The 27,333-nt window shown below is 61.9% G+C and overlaps 1 protein-coding gene across 1 annotated transcript in view; it reads right to left on the reverse strand.

Moving 5' to 3' along the window:
* The window catches only part of ADAMTS7 (ADAM metallopeptidase with thrombospondin type 1 motif 7), a 41,398-nt gene that overhangs the window by 3,581 nt on the left and 10,484 nt on the right, over positions 1 to 27,333 (reverse strand). Inside the window, exons 5-22 of the mRNA XM_032391913.1 lie at positions 23,631 to 23,714; positions 23,211 to 23,335; positions 22,065 to 22,214; positions 20,781 to 20,924; positions 11,321 to 11,465; positions 10,619 to 10,711; positions 10,141 to 10,286; positions 8,836 to 9,005; positions 8,540 to 8,673; positions 7,511 to 7,631; positions 6,403 to 6,647; positions 6,041 to 6,182; positions 4,114 to 4,240; positions 3,541 to 3,754; positions 1,873 to 3,237; positions 844 to 996; positions 294 to 467; positions 56 to 202 (exon numbers count right to left, since the gene is read on the reverse strand). Of these exons, the coding sequence (XP_032247804.1) occupies positions 56 to 202; positions 294 to 467; positions 844 to 996; positions 1,873 to 3,237; positions 3,541 to 3,754; positions 4,114 to 4,240; positions 6,041 to 6,182; positions 6,403 to 6,647; positions 7,511 to 7,631; positions 8,540 to 8,673; positions 8,836 to 9,005; positions 10,141 to 10,286; positions 10,619 to 10,711; positions 11,321 to 11,465; positions 20,781 to 20,924; positions 22,065 to 22,214; positions 23,211 to 23,335; positions 23,631 to 23,714 (3,879 nt within the window). The remainder of the gene's footprint in view (positions 1 to 55; positions 203 to 293; positions 468 to 843; positions 997 to 1,872; positions 3,238 to 3,540; positions 3,755 to 4,113; positions 4,241 to 6,040; positions 6,183 to 6,402; positions 6,648 to 7,510; positions 7,632 to 8,539; positions 8,674 to 8,835; positions 9,006 to 10,140; positions 10,287 to 10,618; positions 10,712 to 11,320; positions 11,466 to 20,780; positions 20,925 to 22,064; positions 22,215 to 23,210; positions 23,336 to 23,630; positions 23,715 to 27,333) is intronic.

Consider the following 27,333-nt stretch of genomic DNA (forward strand, 5'->3'; position numbering starts at 1 on the left):
GAGGGAGCGGAGGGCTGAGCGGTGGGCCCCATCCCTCATCCGCAGGCTGGCTCACCTGGCTCCAGGGCCCCACCACCCACTGCGTACAGGGGTGCGTGTTGCAGGGCCGCGTGCTGTTGGGTTTCAGCGCCTCCTCACAGAGGCCCGGCTCCGGGCAGGTCACCAGACGGTGCTGCTCGCCCCCACCGCAAGCCTCAGAGCACTGGAAGGGTGGGATGGGCAGGGAGAGGGGTCGGGGCACGGCCAGGGTCTGAGGACACCCCCCACCCCCTCCCGGGGCCCCCAGGCCTCACCTCCCTCCAGGAAGAGATGTACCAGCTGAGGCAGGGCTGCACCCCGCAGGGACGGCGGGCGGGTGGCATGGCAGGCCCCGGCTGGCAGTGGAAGGGCCGCAGCGGCCGGAGGTCCTGTGTGTCCACGCACTGCACGTCCCGCACGGAGGACCCTCCCCCACAGCTGCGGGAGCACTGCAGGCCAGGGGCACGGTGTGAGCAGACCCCACACGCGCACGGCCCCGCGAGGGGTGGCTGGGCAGCAGCAAACGGACCCCCGCCACCCCCGCCCGGGAGAACCGGCCAGCCTCGGGCCGCAGATGCGGGGCCAGGGGCAGCCACCGCAGGGGACAGGTGGGCAGGGAGGAACGAGGGAGCGGCGGGGACGATGAAATCCCGGGCAGGGGGGAGGGCAGGTACAGAGAAAAGGACGCAGCCAGCAGCCAAGGGGCTCACGGCAGGGAGAGGTGAGGACGCAGCGGGACGAGCCCGAGGACAGCGGCACAGAGCCCCCCCCAGCCTGCACTGGGGGCCGGGCGGGCCCGGCTTGCACCCCGAGGCCCCCACGCACCTTACTCCAGTTGCCCGTGTGCCAGGCGGCGCAGGGCCTCAGACGGCAGCGGCGGGCGGGTTGGGGCCGGCTGGCGGGCACGCAGTCCTCCTCCCGGCCCGAGCTGCAGTGCACGGGCCTCCACACGGCACCCAGCCCGCAGGTGGTGGAGCACTGGGGGCCGGGGCACAGGCGTGAGGGCAGGTACGTCCCCGCAACCCCCAGCCCCACGGCCAGGTGCTGCCCATCGAGGGGCGGGGACCCCGCTGGAGCCAGAGCCTCGCCTTCCCCATCTGCAGAATGGGCTCCTCCGCCCCCCTCCCAAGGAGACAGAGGACAAAAACTCAAACACCTCCGTGAGCATCTGTCCCTGCTCACGGGACACAGGCGGCGGCCCAGCTGTCCTGCCCAGACTCGCTGCTCCCCACAATCAGCTAGGAAGGGAGTCTGGGTCCCTCGCTGAGTTCCTGCCTGTCCCTCCCCACCCCAGAATGAGGGGTCTGAACACAACTTCCCCAGGGACAACGCGGGGGCGCCGGTCAGTCTCTGTCCGTCAAGTTCAGACCCTCGCTGGCCCCTGACTGGGGGGGGGACCTGCTGATGATGGGGGGTAGGGGGGAGGCCAGGCAACAAGGGCCTGAGCAGCCCCTGGAAGAGCCAGGCTGAGCTGGGGGGAGTCCGCTGGGCTGGGGGGCCACAGAAGCGGCTTCCCCACCAGCACAGCTGTCCGGGGGAGGGCCCTGCCCAGGAGCACGCAAGCCAGAGTAGGAAGGACGTGGCTCCTGGCTGCCCCCTGTTTGTGCCTGCCCCGCCTTCCCGGCAGCCCCCTGTGCTGCTCAGGCATGGGGACCCCAGAGACCGGCAGATGGGCCCCCGCCCCACCTTACTGCTCAGATGGGAACCTGAGGCTGACAGGGCAGAATGCCCTAGGGGCACATGGAGGGCAATAGGACTGATTTGGGGTCACGGGCTGCCAGTTCCCAAATCCCAGAATCCCCACGTGTCTGGGAGGCAGGGCCCGTCTCCGGATGAGGACACCCAGCCCCTTACCTCACTCCAGCTGCCCACCTCCCAGGTGGCATTCCCAGCAGGTGGCAGGTCCTTGGCCAGGCCGGGCTCCAGAGGCTGGGCCTCGGGGACTCTGCTGCTGTTGGCTGAACCATCCCGAGCTGGTGTGGGCAGCGGTGCGGGGCTCAGGGGCACCTCCGAGCCGGGGGCTCCCGGCCAGCCCACAGGTCCTGGGCCCGGTTCCCAAAACATGTGCTCGAGGCCAGGGGGGCCCGTCTGAAGGAAGGTTCCTGGCATGGCCACGGTCTGCAGGTCCCACGGGGCTGCAGGGGTGGGAGTGCCCAGTTCCGGGGGGCTGTCCCCACCCCAGGTCACTGGCAGAGCAGCTGGGGGAGGAGGGGGGGAAGGAGCTCCCCCGACTGGGGGCCACAGCTCAGTGTCCACAGGGCCCAGGCCACCTTCCAGAGCAGGTTCCCAGGCCACATTCCCCGCCGTCCACAGATCTCCTGCGTCTGGACTGGGGGGGGCACGGCTGGTGCTGAGGGAGGGCAAAGGGGGCGACGTGGGGCGGGGTCCTTGAGGCAGGCCAGTTGCTCTGCGGTCTAAGGCTTCCTCCTCATCCTCAGAGAGCTCGTTGGCCCCCTGCCAGCGCGGAGGGGGCGGCCGGCTCTGGCTGGTTCCCCCTCCCGGGAGCCTGTTTTGGCTCCCAGGGGCAGCAGGTGTCTCCATGCCCCCGACTGAAGCAGGGGACCAGGGCCAGCTGGGGAGCCCCAAGTCTGGGGCCCCGGCAGGGGCGTCTTCCTCTGGTAAGAAATTGACCAGGGGGTTCCCAGGGGCCTGCTCCGAGGGCAGGGCCGGAGAGAGGCCAGCCCGGCTGGGCCAAGGGGCAGGGGACCCGTCTCCCAGGGCCACCTCCTTTTCAGTGCCAGGAGGCTCTGAGGCTGGCAGGGGGGTGCCTGTGGGGGGCTCAGCAGGGCTGCTCAGGGGTGGGGGCGTCCAGTCCCCTGCGCCCGGCAGGTCTGGGTCGGGCTCCTCGAAGGGCCCGTAGGACAGGTCCTCGTGGAAGTTAATGAAATTGTAGTCGTAGTAGAAATCGTCAACAAACACGGGCCCCGGCGGGCCCAGCTCCGGGTCCTCCTCGATGGCATTGCCCATGCCGGCCAGCTCAGGTGACGAGGGGGGCAGAGGCTGCGGGGCCAGGCGTGGGGGGATGAAGTCGACCTCGTTGAAGAGCTCGCGGCTGGGAGAGCCGCTGCCTGAGCCCTCGGGGTCCAGGGCGCGGGGACAGGGCGGCAGGGAGCAGGCTGCCCTGCGGGCCGGCCGCTGGGCCTCCTCACAGGGGACGCCGGTGTTGTTGGTGCAGAGGACACTTCGGTGCTGAGTGGCCTCCCCGCACGTCGCCGAGCACTGCGGGGGAGAGCAGGCTGAGGGGCGCAGACCAGGACAGGCTGGGCCGAGTGGGTTCCCTGGCCCTGCCGATGTCGGACGAGAGGCCTCCGCCAGCCGTCTCCCCCGTGCAGCTCCAGACCGTGGCAGTGGTGGCTCCCAGGGCGCCCCAGCCTCCCCCCACCGTGGTCCCCGGCAGTAGGGGCTCTCTGAACACTGCCTCCACCTCCCCATAGCCCAAGACGGATGGCGGAGCCGGGGGCGCGGAGGGTGTGGAGGGGGCGGGGGGCGCGGGGGGCAGGCCCCTCCCGTCCTGACGCTCACCTGAGACCAGTTCCCCACGGCCCAGGTGGCCGGACAGGGCACATCGCGGTTGCAAGGGGTTTCGGCGGGGGGCCGGGGGAGGTGGGCGCAGGCGGGGGGCTCCAGGGCACTCTGCTCATCCAGCCCCACGCTGCGGACGCAGAGCACGGCGCGGCGGGAGAGGCCCCCAGGCCCACAGGAGCTAGAGCACGGCCGCCACTCCCCTGTCCACCACCTGCGGGGCACACAGGCCGCGTCAGCGCCGGGCTGGCCGGACTGCCGGGCACTCGGAGGCGTGGCGGGGTCAGGGCTAAGCCCAGGGACGGGACGCAGTCCCCCGTGTCCCTGCCAGCCTCACTCCTGGGGCAGCTGGGCAAGTCCCGAGCACATCCGAGAACCCAAGCACACGCGCCCTGGGACGCCCCAGGCTGGTGCTGGCTGCCGGGGCGCGGGGGACGCAGGCCCAGGCTGGGGCGGGGGCAGGCAGGGCCTGGGGCTTCGGCCTTGGAAAGAGAGGCCCTGCCGTGCTCCGTCTGCCCCTCTGTGGGCCCCGGAGTCAGGAGCCTGGGGGCGCAGCGATCAAGGTGGGCTCACCGGGCCGGGCAGGGCTCCTCGCTGCACTTCCTCTGGTGGTCATCGGGCCGGCCCAGGGGGTCACAGTGTCTCTCGTCCACGGGCCCCGCCTGTCGCTCGGTGCAGTGCGCGCTCTGCCTCTGCATCCCTGGGGGACGCGGGGGCTCAGCCTGGGCCTGGCACCTAGGGTGCCCCCTGCCCAAGCTGCGCTGCACCCCAACACGAGGCCACACCCACTCTGCTAGAAGCTCCCAGAGCAAGGCCTCCCCGCCCCCTCCTCGCTGTCCTCCCGGCCTTCACCTCTGGCCCTGGAGCAGCAGAGTGCAGGCTCGGGGCACGGGGCCAGCCCCTGGCTTCCCAGCTGGGAGGCCTTGGGCAGCTCACCGGGCCTCTCTGAACCTCAGTGTCTTCGTCTGTAACAGTGATACCTCCCTCGAAGCCGCCAGGGAGTGAGGCCACCATGGGGTCATGCAAATCCAGCCTCAGCCTGAGCGCCACCCCTCCCAGCAGCGTCCGTGCTCAAACAGGGGAGCAGCGGGGAAACTCGTCAGACCCCCTCCCCCCCCAGCAGACATCCCTCTCCAGCCCCGGAGCCCAGGCGACCTGTGTCACTGTTCCCCTCCCCCGCCACCGCCTGCCTCTGGGCCTTTGCACAGTTATGCTCCGCACCTTCCCCATGTACCCCCACCCCGTCTCCAGCTCTGCCTTCACCCCTGCTTCCCTCACAGCCCCGAAGAGTGGATCTCCTCCACCTGAGCCTCCCATCTCCTATCCACTCTTCCCTCCCCGCTAACAGAATTCGGGTTCTGTGCGGGGTAACCACGGGCCCTGCGGAAAACACCCCCCACTGTAGTGTCCGTGCACCGAGGGAGGCCTGGGACACAGTCCCTCTAGGGAAAAGAGGGCACAAGTTCCCCCAGGGGTCAGCCCCTGGCCCCTTCTTCTTCCTGCCTGGACCAACGGAGGCCAGGAGGGGGCCATCTCGACAGGTGTGAGGGGGACTCAGTGATGGGAGCAAGGTCCTGGGTCCCTAAGGGCCATCCTGCCAGCTTGGATTCTTACTGCTGGGGGCAAACAGCCCCGGGCTGCGCCAGCCAGCGCGGGCCAGGAGCCGCACCCGCAGCTCAGCACGCCCCTCACCCATCCACCTGTGGGGCCCCCCCTCGTGGAAAGACAACTCCCGAACCTCTAGTTTGTCCAGATTTGCTTTCGCGTTTGTAAATTTAGAGATGCGTATATGGCACAGGATATTTTAACAGCTTTTGAAGATTTCTGCCAAGGTTCGGGGGGGGGTTTCCATCCTATCATCATACGAGCATTTTCAGGAACATTCAGGTGTCTGTCCCAGATTCCTGATGCCGAGCTCCCTGGACACTGAGGGGCGGGGGGCGCCTGACGGAGAGTTAGTGAAGTCCTCATGCGTGTCCTACAGGCCACTGGGCGCAGAGGCTCAGAGGTGGGGTGGGGACAAGCCTGTCGTCCTGGCTCCGTCCTCCCTGAGCGGGAGGCTCTGGGCCTCCCAGGGAGGAGGCTCCGCAGCCCGTCCGCAGCCTGTCCGCAGCACGAGCTGGAGGAGGCAAGGAGCCCGTGCCCACAGGGGCCTCGGGTCGGGCTCTGGGAGCACAAAGGGGTCAGTTCTCCGGTGAGGAGCCGAGATACAGGTGAGAGGCCAGCTGGCGCCTCTCTGGGGGCAGAACGCCAGCCACCGAGACCCAGCGAGCACCCCCCGTGTGCCAGGCACGGTGCTGGCCGCGTCCCTGCCCGTGGACCTGAGAGACACGGCTCTCAGCAGCCCCACTCTAGACCCGGGGCCACGGGGGTCCGGAGGGGCCACACTCCAAGCTCATGGTGGCTCCCCAACCAGCAGTGAGCTGGAGGAGGGCGCCGGACACCACCGCCCAGACATACAGGCCCCAGTGGGCAGCGGCTGTGCCCACCCCACCCTCACCTGTGCCACAGGTCACCGTGCACTGGGTCCAGGGCCCATAGCTCCAGGAGAACTCGGGCGGCTCGACCGGGCCGGGGCCGTCTGCCTCCCTGTGGATGGTGTACTCGTAGCGCACCCCGGGGTTGCTCTCCTGGAACAGCAGCTGGGGGGGGGGGCAGGCGGATGGAGGCCCCGTGAGCACAAGGTGTCCCCTCCACCCACCCAGAGCAGCCATCCCCCAAGGAGCCGACCCAGCCCCCTCCGGCACCTGGGGCTGCACTGGGGCAGAGGCCCCGGGGCCGTGTCCTGCCGTGGGACGGGGGGCTGCCGGATCCCTCAGGCCCCGCCCCTGCTCCCCAACCCGAGCCCCGGGAAGCGGGCACCTGGATCCAGACAGGCTCGTCGGTGGGACCGGGGGACGTGAGGTTCTCCCAGTTGCCGGTGCGCGCGTACGTGAAGGTGGTGCCCGCCACCTGGTAGTCCCCGTTCCACTGGATGGTCCAGCCCCCGTTCAGGAAGTACTTCTCGGGATCCTCACTGCGCAGGGCCAGGAAGTTGGCGGCCTCAGCCACCTCCTCGATGCGGATCTCGCGGGCGCCGGCCGGGATCAGCCCCACGTCCACGTAGCCTGTGGGCCGGGGTGGGGCAGAGGGTAAGGGGGTTGGCTGTCCCCTTCTACCCCAGGCGGCTGATGGCAGATTCCACCATGAGGTCAAGATTCTGAGCTCCCCAAAAGGTAGAGGCTTCCCCCGTCCTAGGTCACCTAAACCTCAGAAGGGCTCCTCAAATCCTGCCACCATGACCCATGCCTCTTTACCCCTCTCCTGGAGACCCGGGCTGGTGTCCATGTCACCAGCCTGGTCCCTTCCCCTGGGACGCCGACGTCGCGGCCAGCCTCTCTGTCCTTTCACAGACTCCACGCACTTTACCCTAGGACAGATGGGGAGACTGAGGCCCAGGGAGACGAAGTCACTTGCCCAGCTGGGCTCCAGGGGCTAAGCGTCCTGGCAGCCCCACCTCACGGTGCCCGGACAGAGACGCACCTCCACCTCTTCCCGCCCAGCGCAAGGCCCCCCCACCTCTCCCGAGTCTCTCATGATGCAGCTAACCGGCCACCGGACCTCCCCAGGTCAGGACCTCCTTCCGCAGTGCTCTCAGCCCCCGTCAGACGGTGAGCTCCTCACCTACCACACAGTCACCACTCAAGCCATGTATGCGAAACAGACCCGCGGGCGTGGGAGTGGGCCTGGGGGCCTCTGAAGCCTCCCAAGAAGGGAGTGGCCCTCTGCAAGGGCTGGGGCCACCCATAATCACCCCCGATCGGCCCACCCGAGGTCCCCGGGCAGGAGGACGCCCCCTGCGACGTCTCCGCATCGGGGCCAAGGTGCCCCGACACCTGCCAGGACCAGGCTGGGTGGCCCGGGCGGGAGCCCCGGGGGCCAGGCGGGGCCACCAAGTTAAGAGCACCCCCGCCAGGGCCCCAGCCCGTACCCAGGCCCTCAGACTCCTCGAAGGTCCCGCTCACGGTGTGGCAAGTAGAGCCGTTGCCATGGCACACGCCACAGCGATCCTCGACCGCGCCGGAGTCGATCTCGAAGTCACAGCCCACGTTCTGGAACACACGGGAGGCAGGGCCCAGCTGCCGGGGTCCGCCAGGGCAGGGAGGGGAGGGCTCCGGGCGGGCTGCGGGCCCTCGCTGCAGGCCTGCCCCCGGGCGTGCCCTCTGACCTCAGGCGGCCCCTCCGCCTCTCCGAGCATGCTTCCCCCCCACCTCCCGCGTGAATCGGGGCGGCCCGTCTGGCCGTAAGGCCAGGCTGGGTGTAGGGGGGTTGTGAGGCGCAAGAGGGCAAGTTTTGTGAAGAGGGACAGCATGCAGGGGCATGGGTATGGCAGGGGCGCCCGCCAGGGTGGACAGGAGTCTCCCAGAAAAGGGATCCTCCCTGCTGCTTCCCGACACCCCAGGGACTGCAAGTGGGGGAGAGTGGCTGGGGACACGGGCCGGGAAGAGAGGCCACCACTGATGCTAGAAATAAGAGCACGTGTTGCCAGCAAACACACACGCACTCGGCCAGAGCCTGAGCCCCGCGGTCCCCGCAGTGACCTCGCTGAACCCCGCAACACGGATGCAGGACTGGCCCGCCTTTCCAGGACAGAGGGAACCGCGGCCTGGGGTCATGGACGCAGCAGGACGCTGAGCCACGCCTGGGCGCCGGGTTCCTGGCGGGGGCTGTGCAGTGCAGGCCGTGGCTCAGGGGCTTGGACAGTGGGCGGGGGGGGGGGGGAGAGGGTCCGTGGGGCAGAGGCTGGGGTGTGAGGCCCGCCTGTGCGGAGCTCCAGCGCCAGGAGGGGCGGGGGTCTCTGCTGACGGGACGGCAGAGCTGGGAAGCCCACGGGACAGCCTGGGGAGGGGGGGGGCGGGGGGGGGGCCGGGGGGGGCTGGGGGGTAGGGGTAGGCCGAAGGGGGGCCGGGGGGGGCCTGGGGCGGCCGGCGCGGGAGACCGTCCCCCGGCTCGGGCACACCTTGCAGATGCCGTTGATGCAAAGGTCGTGGCCGGGCTGGCCCTGGTAGCAGGGGGTGCCGTCGATCACGGCGTCCCGCAGCTTCTCGGCGAAGTACTCGTTGGAGGGCCGGCAGTGCAGCTCACAGGGGTTCACTGGGGGCCCAAGCAGGGGAGCCGTGAGGGACAAGTGGGGCGGCGGTCAGGGAGGCCCGTGGGCTGCACGCTGGGGAGCGGGGGGCCCCGGGCCGGGGTGGGTAACCTCGGGCCCAGGCCCCGCCCCGGGGGCTGCCGAGTCCCAGGGGCGGCAGGACTCACCGTCGTTGACCACAGGCACCCACGTATGCAGCTGGCCCTTGTAAAGCATGGCGTCAAAGTGGCTGCACTGGACGTGGCGGAAGGAGGGGCGGCCGGGGGGGCAGGCCTGTAGGTTGCACAGGCGGAAACGCCGCCGCTCGCCCACACAGTACTTGCCCTTGTACTTGGGCCTGTGGGGAGAGCCGGGTGGGGCCGAGTGAGCGCACAGTGAGCGCCGACTGCGTCCTGGGTCCAGGAGCAGGCCCTCGGACCGGAGACTCCAACGCCCACCTGCCCTCTGGCTCTGGCGCACACCCTCTCCCTGCGTGTGAGGACTTACGGGTGGTGGCCTCAGGAAGCAGGCTCTGCCCCCACCCTGCAGTGTAGCCCTGTCTGGGCTCTAGTCTGCTCGCCTGTAAAACGGGGACGGGGCTGCCCCTGCAGAGCGCTGTTGGGAGCCTGTGACGAGCCCCCGGGGATGGGGCTGGCACCGCCCAAGGGGAGACCCAGGGTCCCGAGGACCCCACGTGTCTGCAGGCTCGTTCCTGGTGGCAGCCCCCCAGCCTGGCCTGGCTGAGAGGTGCACCCGCAAGCACAGCACCTGAACCCCACCCTCACATGGGCAGGGTGCCTGCCCCCAACCCAGCCCAGGCCACAGACTGCCGAGCACAGGGCCCTAGACGGCGCTGGCTCTGAGTCCCGCACCTGCCAGGGCAGCCTCACGAAGAGGGCTCGTCCGAAGGCGCCAGGGACTCCTCGGTCTGCACTACCTCTGGCTCAGCATCTCCTGAACCTTCAGATCACCCTTTTTAGGTGGGGAAACTGAGGCCCAGCCTTGCAGTCACTTGCCCCAGGGCACACAGCTGTCCCCTCTCGTCTCAGACCGACAGGTACATCCAGTGCCAATAAGTGAGTCTTTACTAAGTCCCTTCCACTGACTAGTTGCGGGTTTTCATGCTTTAGCTCTGCTGGGGGGATCCCTGCAGTCACCCCAGAGTACGGTTTCCCTGGAAACTGAGACCTGGAGGAGGGGTGGAGAGGGAATTTGAACCCTGATCCACCTAAGGTCCGGGGTCTAAGCTCCTGCCTCCCTCCAGCCAGTTCCTGAGCTGCTGGGCCTTGCTGTTCCCCTCTCTGCAGTGGGGCCAGCCCCGGGGACTCCGCCTGCCTCCGGGATGCCCCTCCGAGTGACCCAAGGCGGCCCTGGATACTCTGGGCATGGTCTCTATGGGGACACTCCGGAGCACAAGAGGCTGGGACAGAGCCAGACTCTCCACGGTGGTGCCCAATCCCACCCGTCCCCGGTGCCCCCAGACCCACACTCACACGGGCTGCGTGCACTGCCGCTCGGCACTCTGCACACCCAGGCCACAGCTCCGCGAGCAGACGGACCAGGCGCTCCAGCCCGACCAGCCGCCGTCCACAGCCTCCGGCCGGAAGCCGATGGGAACACACTCCCCGTTCAGACACCACTAAGACAGACGGGGGTGGAAATGCCACCCAGTCCCACCAGTCATCCCTGCCCCGGGGGACCGAGGAGTCAGGAGGCCCCCTCCTAGTCACCCAAGACCCAGACCCCGGGGGGGCAGAGCAGGGCATAAAACGGAGCCCCTGTGCTGACTTTCTGCACAGGCCGGCTGCACCACGTCCGCTCCACAGACGCGCAGAGGGCCGGAGGGGCTGGGGCTCTGCCAGCAGCCCGAGTCGGTCCGCACCAGGCAGCCTCCAGAGCGCGGGCCCACAGGAGCCAGGCCTCTCCCCACCCACCCACCCACCCCTGCAGCAGGGGCTGCGGCGCCCCTACCTTGCTCTCCCCACACCTGGTACCATCCACAGCTGCGTCCAGCTTGGAGTGACAGGTGGTCCCCACGGAGCACCAAAGAGTGTGGCACACGTTCTGCAAGGAGGACGACACGGGCCATACTCTCACCCCCCCCCCCCCCCCCCCCGGGCCCCGGGGGGGGGGGGGGGGGGCTGGAGATGGGACTCCCAGCGGGCCCCTCCCATCTTCCCCCAACCATGTGGTGCTGGGGGTGCCCAGCCCTGGCGCCTGCCGCTCAGAGCGTGTCCAGCCCCGCCCACACCTCAGCCCCGCCCACCCCTACGAGCCCTGCCCGTCCCCCATCCCCGCCCACTCTCAGACCGGCTCCACCCACACCTCTCCCAGCCCCGCCCACTTGCCTAAAAACACACCCACCCCCCCCCCCAAGCCTGGGGACTCCCTAACAGGGCGATGGCCTTCCTTCAGGCGCTCTCCCCCAGGTCCATGCAGCATAGGTTTTGTTTGGCCTTTTATAACCCGGCCCTGGGAGGTGAGGGGCTCGCCCAGAGCCAGAGTCGGCAAAGGGTCCACCCGGAAACCGGACCTGGGTCTCTGGCTGCCCAGGCCACAGCGGATGCCACAGGCCATGGTGGCTCCCAGGCACCACGTATGGGACGAGCCCAGGCCAGCGGGCGCTGCAGGCTGGGGAGGCGGCCCCCCGCCCCACACGCACCCCACACTCACATCCATGTCGTCACAGAAGGCAGAGTAGGCCCCATATTGGAGGCGGCACTGGTGGCCCACGTCGTAGAGGACCCCGGGCGGCACGGAGGGGAAGTCGATGACATCCTTGCTGGGAGAGTCATCCAAGCACAGGCCCCACCCTCGGCTGCAGAGACCACACAGGACAGGGCAAGGGGGGCAGCCTGAGAGACCCACTGGGGCGGCCTCGGAGGGGAGGGCACAGAGCACTAAACCGTAGGAAGACCGCAGCCCACCCCCCACCTAGCATTTGGGGCACTCCCGCTTGTCCCCTTCACCTCCAGGCACTCTGGCCGGCCAAACAACGCCCCTCCGGGGGTCACGCATCTGCACAAGCCGCTCCCTCCACCCGCAATGCTCTGCACACTCCACCGCAAAAACTCTCCCGGAGACGGAAGCCTCCCCTACCGCCCAGCTGGCCCCTGGCCCTGCCCTGAGTTCCCACAGCCTCCACCCCGGCATGGGGCCGGCGCCACCTCACTCAGGGATCTGGAGAGCATCACCTCACAGCCGCGACAGCAGCCAGCCTCTGTGGGCCCCACCCCGGGCTGAGATCTAGGGTCTCTGTGGGGGACAAGAGCCCAGGAGGGCCGGACACAGCCCTGCCTGCCCTCCACCAGACCGACCAGGCAGTGCAGGGAGCGCGGACGCAGACGGGCCCAGCGGAGGGCGTCCCAGGCCCCGCGTGGGCCCACCGCTGCCAGCGTCTCTCTCCACGGGCCCCTCGTGCACAGCTACTGCCTCTGGGGGCCCGTGTCCATCCCACTGCCCTGGCCAGGCCCCACATGTTGACCAAGCAGCCCAGGGCTCACTGCTGTCCTGCAGGAGTTGGAAAAGTGTCCGGGGACCTTCCTCAGGGCAGCAGGAACTGGAGAGAGCTGAGGCTGGGGGCGACAGGTAGTTGGCCCAGGCAGCAAGGACACCCAGCCAGGCAGGGTAGGGGGAGGCAGAAACCCTCCAGTTTTCCAGTCTGGGGTGCTTGAGGGTGGCTGGTAGCAGGTGGGGGGGCCAGATGAGAAGGGCAGAGGCGATGGGTGCTGGGGTCTGACAGGGAGGCGCAGAGGAGACACCACAGGACGGGGACAGGCTGGGAGAAAATGGGAGCAGGCCAGCACATGGGCCAGTGCGGGGCGTCAGCCTCTGGGATCCTGGAGTTCCGATTTCAGAGGGGAGCTTGGGGCCCAGGGCAGCATGGGTGTCTGTGGGGCTTCCTGAGGCCCCCAGCACCACCCAGAGCTCAGGGAACACAGCCTCTGAGACTAGACTCCTGCTGAGGGCCCTGGGGACCCCTCCCCCCAAATCACCTGGACCGCCTATGCTAGTGGAAACCAGACCCTCTAAAATGGGTGTTGGCAAATAAGCAGCTATGGGACCCAGCCCTCTGCCCCCGAGTGATCATAGGCCAGGTCCCCGGTTGCTCCTCAAACACCCGTTCCCTCTCCGTACACACGCAGGGCCCAAGGCAGAGCGTCACTCGCCCTGGGTCACACCCGGGCACCAGAGGTCAGGATCTGATGCCAGGCCCCAGCGGCCAGTGGCCACGCAGACGCACTTGCTGGGCGGCCCCAGTGCAGGACTCCTCCCCTCCACCCATAAGCCTGACCTCAAATACTTCACCCCAATGTAAGTTCAAAACCATGGCAGCTGAGCCCTGGCAGAGAGAAAGACGCGTTCTGACCGCTGGCCTGGCCCGTGGGGCAAAGTGTTAGCTGGGGGGGAGGGTGGGGGGCAGCCTGGCCCTGGGGCTCCTTCTTTCCTGCAATTCAAGACAGGGGCTAGAAGGGCTCGCCCACCCTCGGACTCAGACCAGGCTGGGGGCTCCTCCAGCTCTGGGTCCGACAGGCCTCCGTGCCACCCCAGCAGCCCCAGGGCCACTTCTGGCCTTTGTCAGCTGGCTGAAACTTGCCATGTGTCACGTCCTGTGGGCGGGCAGCTGGAGGGACAGCAGCCTATCTGATCCAGCCTATATGCGCGTGAGAGGTCGGGGGCACTGGGAGACCCGTGCAGGACCCGCCACCAGAATCAGGGCCATATCCAGGCCCAAGTGCTGATGGGGAGTCAGCACCCCACGTTCTACTCTCTGCCAGGCGGCCTTGGGCCCTCCCTCCCGCTCCCTGGGGGACCTCGTCACCGGAGGCTGAGGCTGCCTGCGGGATCCCAAGCTGTGGAGGAATCCCAAGCAGCATCTCCTCGGGAAAGTCACACAGGCAGCGGCAGGCAGCCCTTCCTTCCTCCGGCCCGGCTCTCCGCCAGGCTCCTCACACTGCTGACCCCCACCCAGAGCTCCCTGCAGGGGCCCAGGAGCCTCCGGCCCCGTAGGGAAAGCCAGGTGGCCTGTGCATGCCTCTGAGCCTCCCCCAAGCCCAGGGAACACCTGACCCCACTGGGCACCGTCTCTGCGTCCTGCTCATTCTGTCCTGACCCTGTTTGGGTGGAGCCCGTCCTACCCCCAGCAGGGAGATGGAGGGCGAGGGGCTATAGGACAGACTGGCACCACACCTCCCACCTGAGGCCCCCCTCTCCTTCCCCCTTTCCTGGGCCCCAGAGCACCCTCCGCTGCAGGCCTGCCTCTCTCTGGCCTTTGCCCTCACGCAACCCCTCTCGGTGCCCCCCCCCCCCCCCCCCCCCCCCCCCCCCCCCCCCCCGCCCCCCCCCCCCCCCCCCCCCCCCCCCCCCCCGCCGGCTCAGGCTCTGGTCTGATCTTCCCGCCCTCGCCCCAGGCCCCGAGCCAAGGCCCTCATGCATTCCAGCGGCTGCAAGAGCACAGAGACTGTGTGTGTGTGTGTGTCCTGGAGGCAGGGTGCTGGGTGGCTCCCTGGGTGGGGACAGCTGGGAACAGGCCCTGGGGGTGTTGCGGGGTGGCTCATCTTCCCCCCAATTCCCTTCTTCTCTGCCCCCATCTGGGGTAGGAGACACGCCCTTGGGATTTTTCCAGGCCTGCTCTACTTGCCCAGGCTACTGCGCTGGTTCAGATCCATCTCATCCGCCGCTTAGAAGTAGTGATAACAGGCACTCAGCACTGAATGCGAACCATGTGGTCGGCGACAGGCTGGACACTCACAGCCACCCAGGAGGCAGGCCCGTCAGGAGCCCCATGGAACGTGTCTGCCAACACGGGCAAAAGCCAGGGCCAGAGTCCAGGCCCTAACCATCACCCACAACTCCTCTCTGCCTCCGCCCTCCGCCCCCCAGCCGTCCCTCCACCATCAGAGGCCAGAGTCCCTGCTCACACCCGCAGGGGACATGCTCATGTCCCCACTTAAACCCACAGTGAGGGACTTCTAGAAAAACATGGCAGACCGAGCTCCACGCCCTCCCAGAACCCCACTACAATGACAGAAGAATAAACAAGGACACAGGGAAAGGGGGGAGGTGATGAGGACAGATGACAAACGTCAGCAAAATTCTGGAAGCTGGAAAGCAGATGGTCAATTGGTAGCTGAGCTAGTGGGGCAGTAAGAGTTGAAAGCCAAGTCCTACAGGGAGAAACCACCCAGAAGCAGAACCCTAGAAAGGCTCAGGCTTAGGGCCCAGGGAGCCATGGAGGCCAGGGTGCCAGGAGGACAGGAGACATCAGACCCCACCTCTGCTCCCCAACCCTGTGTGGCCAGGTGATGGCCACCTCCCTGCCTACGGAGAGCCAGGGGTCACTCTCCGAAGAGGGTGAGCCAGGGGACCTGGCCTAGGGACACCTACAGAGGGGCCTACAGAGAAGGGGACAAATATAAGTCTACACAGGGAAGGGTGGGAAGCCCCCAAGCCCCTTCCCCACCTGGGTGCCAGGCTTCCCTCCCAGGGCAAGATGAGAGTATCTCCGGGGAAACAGAACACTCCAGAAAGGACCCTAGATGCTGGTAGCTGAAGATAGATAGCGTGTCCAAAGACATAGCCCAGTCCCAGCCAGTCCCCTGGCACAGACTCCAAAAAACCTGCCCGAGCCACAGGCCTCCCAACTGGTGTCCCAGAGCTGCCTCCTGCGCATGACGGGAAGCCGAACTGGTTTAAAACCTTTAAGGAAAGGGGGCGCCTGGGGGGCTCAGTCAGTTCAGCATCTGCCTTTGGCTCAGGTCATGATCCCAGGGTCCTGGGATCGAGCCCCAAATCAGGGCTCCCCACTCAGTGGGGAGTCTGCTTCTCCCTCTCTCTCTGCCCCTCTCCCCCAGTTGTGCTCTCTCTCTCACTCTGTCTCTCTCTTAAATAAAAATCTTTAAAAAATAATAATCCTCAAAAAACCTCTTGAACGGGTCCCTGGGTGGCTCAGTCGGTTAAGCACCTTGCCTCCAGCTTGGGTCATGATCCCGGGGGCCTGGGATGGAACCCCACGTTGGGCTCCCTGCTCAGCGGGGAGCCTGCTTCTCCCTCTGCCTCTGCCCCTCCACCTGCTCATGCTCTCTTTCCCTCACTCAAATAAATAAATAAAATCTTAAAATATAAATAAAAGTAAATTAAGGAAAAAAAGATATTGCAGGGAGAGAACATGAAAGTTTAACACATATAAGGAATAACCTGAGGAAGAGAAGAGAGAAAACCACGACTGTGGAAACATGATAATAAAAAGGAGTATTTAGTGAATAAGGAAGTTCAGAAAGTTAAAAGTATAGTAGAAAAAACTTAATAGAAGGGTGAACATAAGGATGTCATCCAGAAAATAGAGATAAAAGCCAGTAAAAACAAACAAACAAACACAAAAAAAAACAAAGTAAGAACGTGAGAGAACAGCTGAATGTTGAGAGTTTCAGAAGGAAAAAATAGAAATTATCGAATGACACAAGAACATGTTCAGGAAGGACAGGAGTTTTTAGAGAAAAAGCATCCACCAGGTCTAAAGAAGCAAGAAAAAATCTCAAAGAGACAACCTAACCACCTTACATGTGAAGGAGCCAGAAAAAGAACAAACAAAATCCCAAACTAGCAGAAGGAAGGAAAGAATAATGATCAGAACAGAAATAAATGAAATAGAAACTAAAAAAAAAACCAGATCATTGAAACCAGGAGCTGGTTCTTTGAAAAGATCAACAAAATTGATAAATCGTTAGCTGGACTCATCAAAACAATGAGAGAGAGAGAAAGAGAGTAGAGAAAGGACTCAAACAAAATCAGAGATGAAAGATGAGAAATAACTGATACCACAGAAATACAAAGGATTATAATTATGAAAAACTGTATATCAACACATTGAACAACACGGAAGAGATGGATAAATTCCTAGAAATATATAACTTCCCAAAAAGACATCAGAAAGTAATAGAAAATTTAAACAGACCAATCACCAGCAATGAAACTGAATCAATAATCAAAAACTCCCAACAAACAAAAGTCCAGGATCAGATGACTTCACAGGTGAAATCTGCCAAACATTTAAAGAAGGGTTAACAACTATTCTTCTCAAACTATTCCAAAAAATAGAAAAGAAGGAAACTTCCAAATTCATTCTATGAGGCCAGCATTACCCTGATACCAAACCAGACAAAGACCCCACTAAAAAAGAGAATTATAGGCCAATATCCCTCATGAACATAGATGCAAAAATTCTCAATAAAATACCATCAATCTGGATCCAACAATACATTTAAAAAATCATTCACCATAATCAAGTGGGGTTTATTCCTGGGTTACAAGGTTCACAAAATCAATGCAATATATCACATGAATAAGAGAAAAGATAAAAACCATATGATCCTTTCAAAAGACACAGAAAAACCATTTGACAAAGTACAACATCCATTCATGATAAAAACCCTCAACAAAGTGGATTCAGATTAGAGGGATGATACCTCAACATAATACCACATATGAAAAATCCACAGCCAACATCATGCTCAATGAAAAAACACTGAGAGCTTTTCCACTAAGATCAGGAAGAAGACAAAAATGTCCATTCTTTTTTTTTTTTTTAATTTTATTGTATTTATTTATTTGAGAGAGAGAGACAGAGTGAGCACAAGAGGGGGTACGGTCAGAGAAGCAGACTCCATGACAAGCAGGGAGCCCAACACGGGACTCGATCCCAGGACCCCGGGATCATGACCTGAGCCGAAGGCAGTCACTTAACCCACTGAGCCACCCAGGCGCCCAAAAATGTCTGTTCTTGACACTTTTACAAAACATAGTATTGAAAGTCCTAGCCACAGCAATCAGACAAGAAAAATGAATAAATAAAAGGCATCCAAATAGGCAAGGAAGAAGTAAAACTTTCACTATTTGCAGATGATGTGATACTATATATAGAAAACCCTCAAGACTCCACCAAAAAACTAAATCTCAGGATATAAACTCAACATACAGAAATCCATTGCATCTCTATACACTAATAGTGAAGCAGCAAAAGAGAAACTAAGAAAACAATCCCATTTACAGTCATACCAAAAATAATAAAGTACCTAGGAATAAACTTAACCAAAGAGGAAAAAGATCTGCACTCTGAAAACTATAAAATATTGATGAAGAAAATTGAAGATGACACAAATGGAAAAACACTCCATACTCATGGATTAGAAGAACAAAAATTACTGAAATGTCCATACTACTTAAAGCAATCTACAGATTTAATGCAATCCTGATCAAAACACCAACAGGATTTTTCACAGAGTTAGAAAAAACAATTTGCATGGAACCACAAAAGTCCCCAAACAGCCAAAGCAAGCTTGAAAGAGAAAAGCAAAGCTGGAGGCATCACAATTCCGGACTTCATGATATATTACAAAGCTGTAGGAATCAAAACACTATGTTTCCGGCACAAAAACCGACACATAGATCAATGGAACAGGACAAAAAGCCCAGAAACAAACCCACAATTATATGGCCAATTAATCTTTGACAAAGGAGGTAAGAATATGCAATGGAAAAAAGACAGTATCTTTAATCAATGGTGCTGGGAAAATGGGACAGCCACATGAAGAAGATTGAAACTGGACCACTTTCTTACACCATACACAAAAATAAACTGAAAATGGATTAAGGACCTAAACATGAGACATGAAACCATAAAAATCCTAGAAGAGAACATAGGCAGTAATTTCTCTGACATCGGCCTCAGCAACTTTTTTCTAGATATGTCTCCTGAGGTAAGGGAAACAAAAGCAAAAATAATAAACTATTGGGACTACATCAAAATATAAAGTTTCTGCACCATGAAGGAAATAATCAACAAAACTAAAAGGCGACCTACGGAATGGGAGAAGATATTTACAAACAACACATCCAATTAAGGGTTAGTATCCAAGATACATAAAGAACTGATACAACCCAACACCCAAAACAAATAATCCAACTAAAAATGGGCAGAAGACAGGAACAAACATTTCTCCAAAGAAGACATCAAGATGGCCAACAGACACATGAAAAGATGCTCAACATCACTCATCATTAGGGAAATGCAATTCACAACGACAATGAGAGATCATCTCACACCTGTCATGATGGCTAAAATTAACAAGTCAGGAAACAACGGATGTTGGCAAGGATGTGGAGAAAGGGGAACCCTATTGCACTATTGATGGGAATGCAAACTGGTGCAGCCGCTCTGGAAAACAGTATGGAGGTTCCTTAAAAAGTTAAATATAGAGCTACCCTATGATCCAGCAAATGCACTACTAGGTATTTAGCCAAAGCATACAAAAATACTAATATGAAGGGGTACATGCACCCCTATGTTTATTGCATTATATACAATGGCCAAGATATGGAAGCAGCCCAAGTGCCCATCGATAGATGAATGGATAAAGATGTGGTGTATATACAATCGAATATTACTCAGACATCAAAAAGAATGAAATCTTGCTATTTGCAATGACATGGATGGGATTAGAGGGTATTATGCTCAGCGAAATAAGTCAGTCAGAGAAAGACAAATACCGTATGACTTCACTCATATGTGGAATTTAAGAAACAAAACAGATGAACAAAGGGGGGGAAAAAGAGAGAGAGGCAAACCAGACACGGGTGACCCTACTGGTCCCCAGAGCGGAGGTGGGGGGGGATGGGGGAGACAGGTGATGAGTGCCAGGTGGTGTATGGAAGTGTCGAATCACTGAACTGTACACCTGAAATTAATATTACACTGCACGTCAACTATACTGGAATTAAAGTAAAACAAAAAAAGAAAAGCGTCCACCAACTACCCTCCAAAATAAAAACAGATCAAGGCACATGATTGCAAAATTTCCAATCACCGAAAGAGAGAGAAAAAGAGAAAGAAAAGCTTCCAGACGTTTTAGGAGGCCAGAGACAGAGGCCTGGGAATGAGACTGGAATGGGACTTCTCGGCGGCAATTTTAGGAGCTAGAGGACAATGGGAAAAAGCCTTTGAAACGCTGAGGGAGAGTGACTTCCAGCTCGAAGTTGATTATCAAATCCAACTACCAATCCGGTGTGAGGGTAGAATAAAGACGCTTTTGAACAAGCAAACGCCTCCCCCCTCCACGCACCTTTTCTCAGAAAGCTACTTGAGGATGTGCTCCACCAAAACAAAGAGGCACTGCCTCTAAAATCGGTAGCGGGATGACCCCACAGGCCAGTGTTAGGACAGGCCTAGAAAGCCCCCAGTCTACACTGGGACAGGAGACAGGAGGGGATGTGCGGCGGCCCCCAGAGCCTTCTCCCTCCAGACTTTGCTTACTGGCTAGCAAGCCGAAGGTGGGGAGTGTGGGCAGAATGCACACATGTTAAGAAGGGAAATAAATCCCAGCAAGTTACTCTTGTGCAGGTTTCCATTGTTCTGGTAAACAGCTATGAAATACGCATTGTGGCATTTCGGTGACTCACATAGGAGTTCAGTGCTCTTACACCTGCAGTTATAGGGGCGCTGAACAAGATAAAGGCCAATGGTAAAACGTGTGCTAATAATTTAAATTTTTCTTTGCGTAGAACATTAGATAGCAAATAAAAAACACTGTAACAAATTAAGAGGATGTGAAAGAAAGGAAAAACTTAAGTTTTGGTACCTTCAATGGCATGTTTTCCCTGGACTCTGCTGGCCATGTGGCCAGTCCTGTGCCCTGTCTGGTTTCCTTCCCATCCCAAACCCAAGGTTTGCATCCCCATCCTGGACCCATAATCCCTGAGGCCTCACTCGGTGCCGACCTTCCCGACAGCCCTCAGCTCCCTTGTGTCTCAGCCCCCGCTACTCTATGGGAACACCACTCCTCTCCCTTCTGCGTGTCAGCTCTTACTGGCTCTCAGAGACACAGCTCAGATGGCCTCTCCTGCCAGCCCAGGGGGACCTGCTCCCAGCTCCACCTGCTACCTTCCGTGCTTCCCTCTACCTGCTGGACCCCAGATCCACCTGCTGGCCCCCAGATCCACCTGCTGGCCCCCAGATCCACCTGCTGGCCCCCAGATTCACCTGTTGGCCCCAACTCCACCTGCTGCCCTCCGTGCTTCCCTCCATCTGGCACCAGAATGCCACTCCAGCAGCCCCCCTCCCACCCAGGACAGGGCTTACTCCAGGAACCTGGTGATGTACTCGCGGCTGCAGCGGGACCAGGTGAGGGGGGCGGTGTCGTACAGGAGCTGTGGAGACATGATGAAAGGCCGTTTCCCAATGGGCTCGCAGTCATTGCCGCTTCCGTCATGCTGAATGCCAAAGCTGTGTGAGAACACAGGCCGCAGGGGCGGGTGAGCCGCGGGATGCTGCCAGCCCACCCCTTCCCGCCGGCCTGCACCGCACGAATCCACCAAACCACTGTGTGGCCTCAGGCAGGTCAACCCCTCCAGGAGCCTCCACCTCCCTGACCTAACATGTGGGTGGGACTGCTGTGCTCCCTGAGCCCTCCTCCCAGGGCACCTGCCTGAGCCTCGTGGGCACCTGCAGGGGCCGGCCAGGGGGCACGGCGGGGCCAGCAGCCCCTGCTCCCTCCCTGGCACCCAGCATGGTCTGACACGGGTCCTCGGCCCAAGGCTGTGCACCGGAGTGAAGGGCGTCTGAGCCGCCCTATCACAGAAAAGTTCGCAAGATGCCATCCTCGGGAAGGAGACGAGAAAAATTCTATTTGCTTGGCACTTACAATGTGCCAAATGCCGTGCTATGGCCTTGCAGAAACCCTATCTTGCTCAGTCCTCAGAACTGCCCAGGGGGGCTCAGAGAGGCTCAGGAACTGGCCGAGGGGACACAGCCAGGGAACGGCAGATTCGGGGCAGCTTGCTCGCTCTACCACCACGGGCAGCTTCGAGACCCTGCATGCGTGGCTGTCACTCAAGGAGCCCAGAGCACGTAAACCATGACCCCCCAAACCTCTGAGTGGCAGACCCGGCTGTGGGCCACCCTCATCAGAGCCTGGCGGGCTGAGGTGCTGCCCCATCGGCCAGCCGAACAGCCTGGAGCCTCATGCAGGCGGGCCAGCTGGAGGGAGCCGTGAGCATCACTGAATCCAGCCCCCTCGACCAACAGGGAGCACACAAAGGTCCAGAGAGGGCAGGGCACTTGCCTGGGGTCACAGAGCAATCAGGAATACAGGTGTGGCGGGACCAAGAGTCAAAATGCAAGCACGGAGAGCACTGTGGAGGGACCGCTCAAGACCCGTGCTGACCTTCTGGCCACGTCAACCCCATTTCACACAAGACTCTCCCCGACCAGCCCCAGGGGTACCCAGGTGGGCCTCTCCCCACTGGACAGGAGAGCAGCCTGGCTGTGGGGACAGTGCAGGGACAGCGTGTGGCCAGGCCAGGGCGAACTCCCTTCGCTGGGACCCGGTGCCCCCAGTGGCAGGAGCGGCAGCGGCAGGAGTACCTGTGTCCAAGCTCATGGGCCACGGTGAAGGCCAGGGGCAGGCCCGTGTCCTCGTTGATGTTACAGCTGCGGTGTGGCTGGCACATGCCCGCCACGTGGGACAGGCCCAGCGTCTCGCAGGGCCGGTTCATGGCCGCACACAGGTCCTTCCTGCACGTGCAGAAAGAAGCGGGCCTCAGGCTGAACTGGCCCGGTGCCAGGCCCACCTGGGCCCAGAGCGAGCGAGGAGGGAGGCCGTCCCCTCCCACCCAGACAGCCCACTGGCACCGCGGCCACGCGGGGGGCAGGGCCCTCACGCACACGGGACTCCCGTTCAGGTGGAGGGGGGAGCCCCGAGCAGCATTTTGGTTCCTGTCCCAGGGAGGGTGCCGAGAGGCGCTGCGGGGGCCCGGCAGAGGGAGAAGGGCCACTGACCACCTCCCATAGACCTGCGCTTGTCCGAGGTCAGGGAGGGGGCCGGCGGCCGAGCGACGGCCTTGGGCTGTCCAACGCGGGCACAGGGGCTCCTTCTAACGACCTGCCCCGTGTCCAGACCGCGGGGTGGACATGGAACTCACACGTGTGATAAAAGTGCGTAAAGCACACGCACACACAAATACCGGCTGGGGTAAAGCGGGGCAAGGGTGAGCGGGTCTGGACTGGACCAGGGTCTGTGTCCAGGTCGTGGGCTCGCGCTCTATGAGGCACCAGGGAAAACGGGCGCGGGCGCGGACGTGAGCACCGGGGGGACACGGGCACGGGCGTGAGCACCGGGGAAACGGGTGCGGGCGTGAGCACCGGGGGGAAAGGGGCACGGGCGTGAGCACCGGGGGGAAACGGGCGCGGGCACGGGCGTGAGCACCGGGGGGAAACGGGCGCGGGCGTGAGCACCGGGGAAACGGGCGTGGGCGCGGGCGTGAGCACCGGGGGGAAAGGGGCACGGGCGTGAGCACCGGGGGGAAGCGGGCGCGGGCGCGGGCGTGAGCACCGGGGGAATGACACAAGTGTATGGTGTCCCTGCTGTCTCTGATCGTTCTAGAACCCTTGATCATTTCAGTATAGAAAGCTCTCCCCAAGCGCTGACGGAATCCCGTCCCCAGCCCCCATCCTGAGGCCCCGGAGCAGCCCCCCCAGCCTCAGCCTTGCACCCCCCACCGCTGGCGGCACCTGGTGAGCAGGATGGCGGCGTCGTGGTGCAGCGGGTGGGCGTCCCCCTTCATGTTGATGCTCTTCTGCCACTTGCAGAAGCTCCTCAGAGTGTTGTCTGCATGGTGCGTGATCTTCAGGTCTTCCTGGGGCAGACAGAGTAGTCACTGGCGCCTCCCCCGAGCCCCGAAGGGTCAGGCCCCGTCCTCCCCCACACGGACACGGGACACAGAGGCCCGGGAGGGCAGCGGGAGAACACCAGCCTGTGGGCCCTGGTCCAGCTCCAGTCTGACCACCTCTCCCGCAGGTACATCCCGGGGGGAGCGGAGAGAGGGCCGGCCAGGGGCGAAGGGGGCACTGCCCGGGGAAGGAGGCTCGCGGTGCCCTTCCACACGGGGCAGCTCAGGGCAGGGGCCAGCGTGAGGCCACGTGACCTCTCACCTCCTCATCCTCCAGCAGGACCAGGCGCACGATGGTGATGTGGATGGGGTTCCCGATGCTGGGGTGGTGAAACAGGCCGGCCACCTGTCCGAGAGATGGGCTTGGGCTGTCACGCTGGAGGGAGGGTGGAGACAGCCACCTCTGACCTGCCCAGAGGCGTGCACACCCACATTCACACGCAGGCTGCACACTCAGTGCATCCACGCGTCCCCAACCGGCAACAACGTAGTCTACACGTAACACCTTCCCAGGCCCAGGCCGCTCCTGAGCACCAGCTTGGGATCGGCTTCCCTGGCTCACAGCTCAAATACTGGCTTCTCGGCCCGTCCCAGCGCCCTGGCTTGCCTACTGTCTTGAGCTGAGACAGCCCTGCAGCCTCCTCCTGCCCCAGGGACGCCAAGACCAGCACCCCAGGAGAGAGCCCTCCCACGAGGCAGGAGACCTGGGCAGGGCCTACTGAGGGGGTGGGGGCAGGAGTCTCCCCACTGCCCTGCTAGCCCATGGGGCAGGTGTGCACGTGTCTCCGAGGCCCCGTGGCTACACAGGAGCCCCCCACTCAGTCCTGGGACAGAAGGCCACCCCAAAGACTGCAGGTGCATCGAGGTGCAGGGAAAGGGGAGGGGAAAGCTAGCTTCTCCCTGAGAGCTCCCTCAGAACAAGAAAGAGGCCAGCCCACGACCGGGGCAGGCGTCAGGTTCCCGTCAGGCGGAGATAGCAGGAGCCTGTCCTGCCTAGTTATGAGCTGGCTTCTAGTGATTCCATCAAGAAAAATATTCAACTGGAATGGACAAAACACAGACTTCAAAAGGGCACCGTAGGCCCTGATAACAGGGACGAATTGCACTTTGAGACCCAAGGTCAGGAATGGGGGAGACAGCAGTGCTGCCGTGGGCCCCGTCCACCTCCGCGCACGGGCCGGAGCCCTGGGGGCCCCTGTGCGCCGCCTCCTCCCCCACGGCAACCCATTCTGTCCCCTCCCGCTCCCCCGCGTCCACCTCCAAGGCCACCGCCCAGGCCAAGGGACGAGCACCTCCTGCGTGCCCGGCAGTGGAGGTCGCTCCGCGGTGTCCCCACGTACCCTGCCCACCTACAGCCTCGCAGCCACCTGCCGCCCCATCACACTGTGCCCTTGCTTAAAGCAGTAAGCAGGTCTTCCCATCCACAGGGAGGGGACCAAGTCCCAGTCCTGACCCACACGCTGACCGCCTCTCTTGTCCCCACTCCCTGGTTCCGACCACTCTGGCTGGCTCTCAGAATCCCCTGAGCGTCCCTACCGCAGGGCCTTTGCAGATGCTGTGCCCTCAGCCTGGAATACCCTTCCTCTCATCTTTGCCCAGTTACATCCTCCCCTCTCTGCAGCGCTCAACCCTCCAGCACGTCTTCCGGGGAGCCTTCCTTCCAGCTGACGATCCCAAAGCACCATGAACTTGTCCTTCCCAGCAGCCCCTCTGCTGATCTGCGAATTCTTCAGGATGATGGTTTGACTACCGTCACTCTCCTCAGCCAGACCCAAGCTCCACGCAGGCCGTGTCCGTGTGGGCTCCCTCCAACAGCCCAGCAACGGGCACTCAAGAAACATCTGCTGAATGAATGAATCTGGGGCACTCACTAAGTATTTTCAATACATTATCTCATTTTTAAAGTAGCGGAAAATGAAAAAGTCAGATTAAAAGAACAAGTCTTTCCTAGATGACAGACAGGTGGATTTGGCAGTAGGTCCCAGCAAAGTGGCTCTGGAGGGTGAGAAGCCCCCGAGTTTCTGTTAAGACCTGTCCCGACAACTGGCCCCCCTATCCAGAGTTAGGGCTGGGGGCAGCTCCATGCGTGCCCCTTAGCATGTGGAACGCCTCTGCCCCCAAGAAGCATGAAGGCAAAGCAGACACTGGAGGTTTTGGAGGGAGGCGGTGTCGTAACTGGCCGACCCACTCAACAGTGTCTGCCAATGGCCTGAGGTCAGCGTGGGTGCTTCAACTGGATAAACGATCCCCAGGGAGCCCAGCCCTCCTCTGCTGCAGGCCTGGACAGCACGCCCCGGTGCGCAGTACTGTGGAGGGTCTGGGGGTTACAGGTGACCACAAGCTTCCCGTGAGCCGAAGGACAGCACACGCTGCTCATAAGGGGCCGGTGACCTCAGACAGCATGAACAGAATCAGGGGTGCAAAACGGGGCAGGCGGGGAACTTGTCTTGTGATGCCCAGTGCAGACCCAGCTGAGCTCCCAGACTCAGATCTGGGTCTGTCACAAAGAGGACACCAACAAACCGGGGCCTGCCGGAGGCCCTCAGAGTGAGGCTGCCCTGCGGGTGGCTGTGGGGCTGGAGGGCAGCAAAGGACACACACCAAGCTCCTGTACGGAGCATCCTACCTGCAGTATCCCGTTTGATCGTCTTACCTCTCAGGTAGGTGTAACTATCCCCATTTACGGTTGGAGCAACTGAGGCTCCAAGAGCTAGGGTCAGAACCCGGTTTGACCCAAAGCCCCTGCTCTTACTCCTTAATTTTGGAAAATGCCATCTGTGTAGTTTTAGGGATTCTCATTGCATTTTAGCTCTGAAGGCTCTGAGAAGTCCTGCAGTAAACAAGTCTGTGTTCCATTTTGTTAACCCCTGTTGCCAAACTTCTTCAACGGGAGCCCTGGGGGAGCCCGGAGGGCCCAGCACCTGGCCTACAGGGAACACCTAGGAAAGGTGAGGGGAAATGAACGGCCAGGGGCTCCAGCCAAGCTCCTGGGCCTCTGTCAGGCTGAGCCCTGAGACGGGAGGATGACCCTGTGGCCTCAGAACCTGGCCTTGCTCGTCCTGCCCCCCCCCCCCCGGGGACCAGGCCCTGCTGTCCAAAAGTCTCCCCAAACCCTGGCCTGCAGGGGGTCCCCTTGCTGGGCAGGCGGGGCCACACGGAGGCTTGGCGGGGCTCTGAGGTCTCCCGGGCCAGGCAGGGGTGGTGGCTCTTACCCGTAAGGAGCAGGGAGCCTGGGGATGGCCACATCAGGCAGCAACCGGCCCAGAGCTGAGCTTGCTGGTGAGGCTGGGGCAATGGGGGCGTGGGGGCGTGGGGGCGTGGGGGCCATGGATGGAGGCCCCTCCTGTGCCGGAGCCCCTGCCTCCCTGCTAGAAGTGGGCGGCCAGACTGGATGTCTCAGGGGTGCAGGAGGCGGGCGCAGGGGAAGCAGCCGACTGGCCCCGGCACGCGGAGCACACAGCCTCCCTCACCCAGGACAGCGGGGCCATGCGGGGCCATGCGGCGCCTGCGTGCTGGGCGGCCCACTACGGCCGGGCCCAGATCTTTCCTGTCACGGGGCGGCCGCAGGGAGGGAGCGGCGAGCACGGCAGGCAGTCCCGGAATCACCAGCCCCAGCCGGCCACAGGGCACCAGGGAGACAGGACGCCTGGGCTCCCACCAGCTCTGCCCTGCCTCGCTCGCTTGACCCGAGCGAGGGACTCACCCCCTCACGGCCTACTTCTCTCAACCAGCACGTGGGGCCCAGGTCAGTGGGACCAGCCCCACTACTATCATCGTGCCCGGCTCACAGAGGAGCAAACTGAGGCCCCGTCGGGTCACGTGTCGCCTGAGGTCAGCAGCTGGTGGACTGCAAAACCGGACAGACCCTTCAAACTCTCCCGAACGCTGGTGTCGCAGGCAGGGGCCGCTCTGACCCGTGTCCCCGGGGCCCACAAGTCCCGGCACAAAGGAGGAAGGTTTGCTTC

Source organism: Phoca vitulina, unplaced genomic scaffold (assembly GCF_004348235.1).
Source record: "Phoca vitulina isolate PV1807 unplaced genomic scaffold, GSC_HSeal_1.0 scaffold65, whole genome shotgun sequence".
NCBI lineage: Eukaryota > Metazoa > Chordata > Mammalia > Carnivora > Phocidae > Phoca > Phoca vitulina.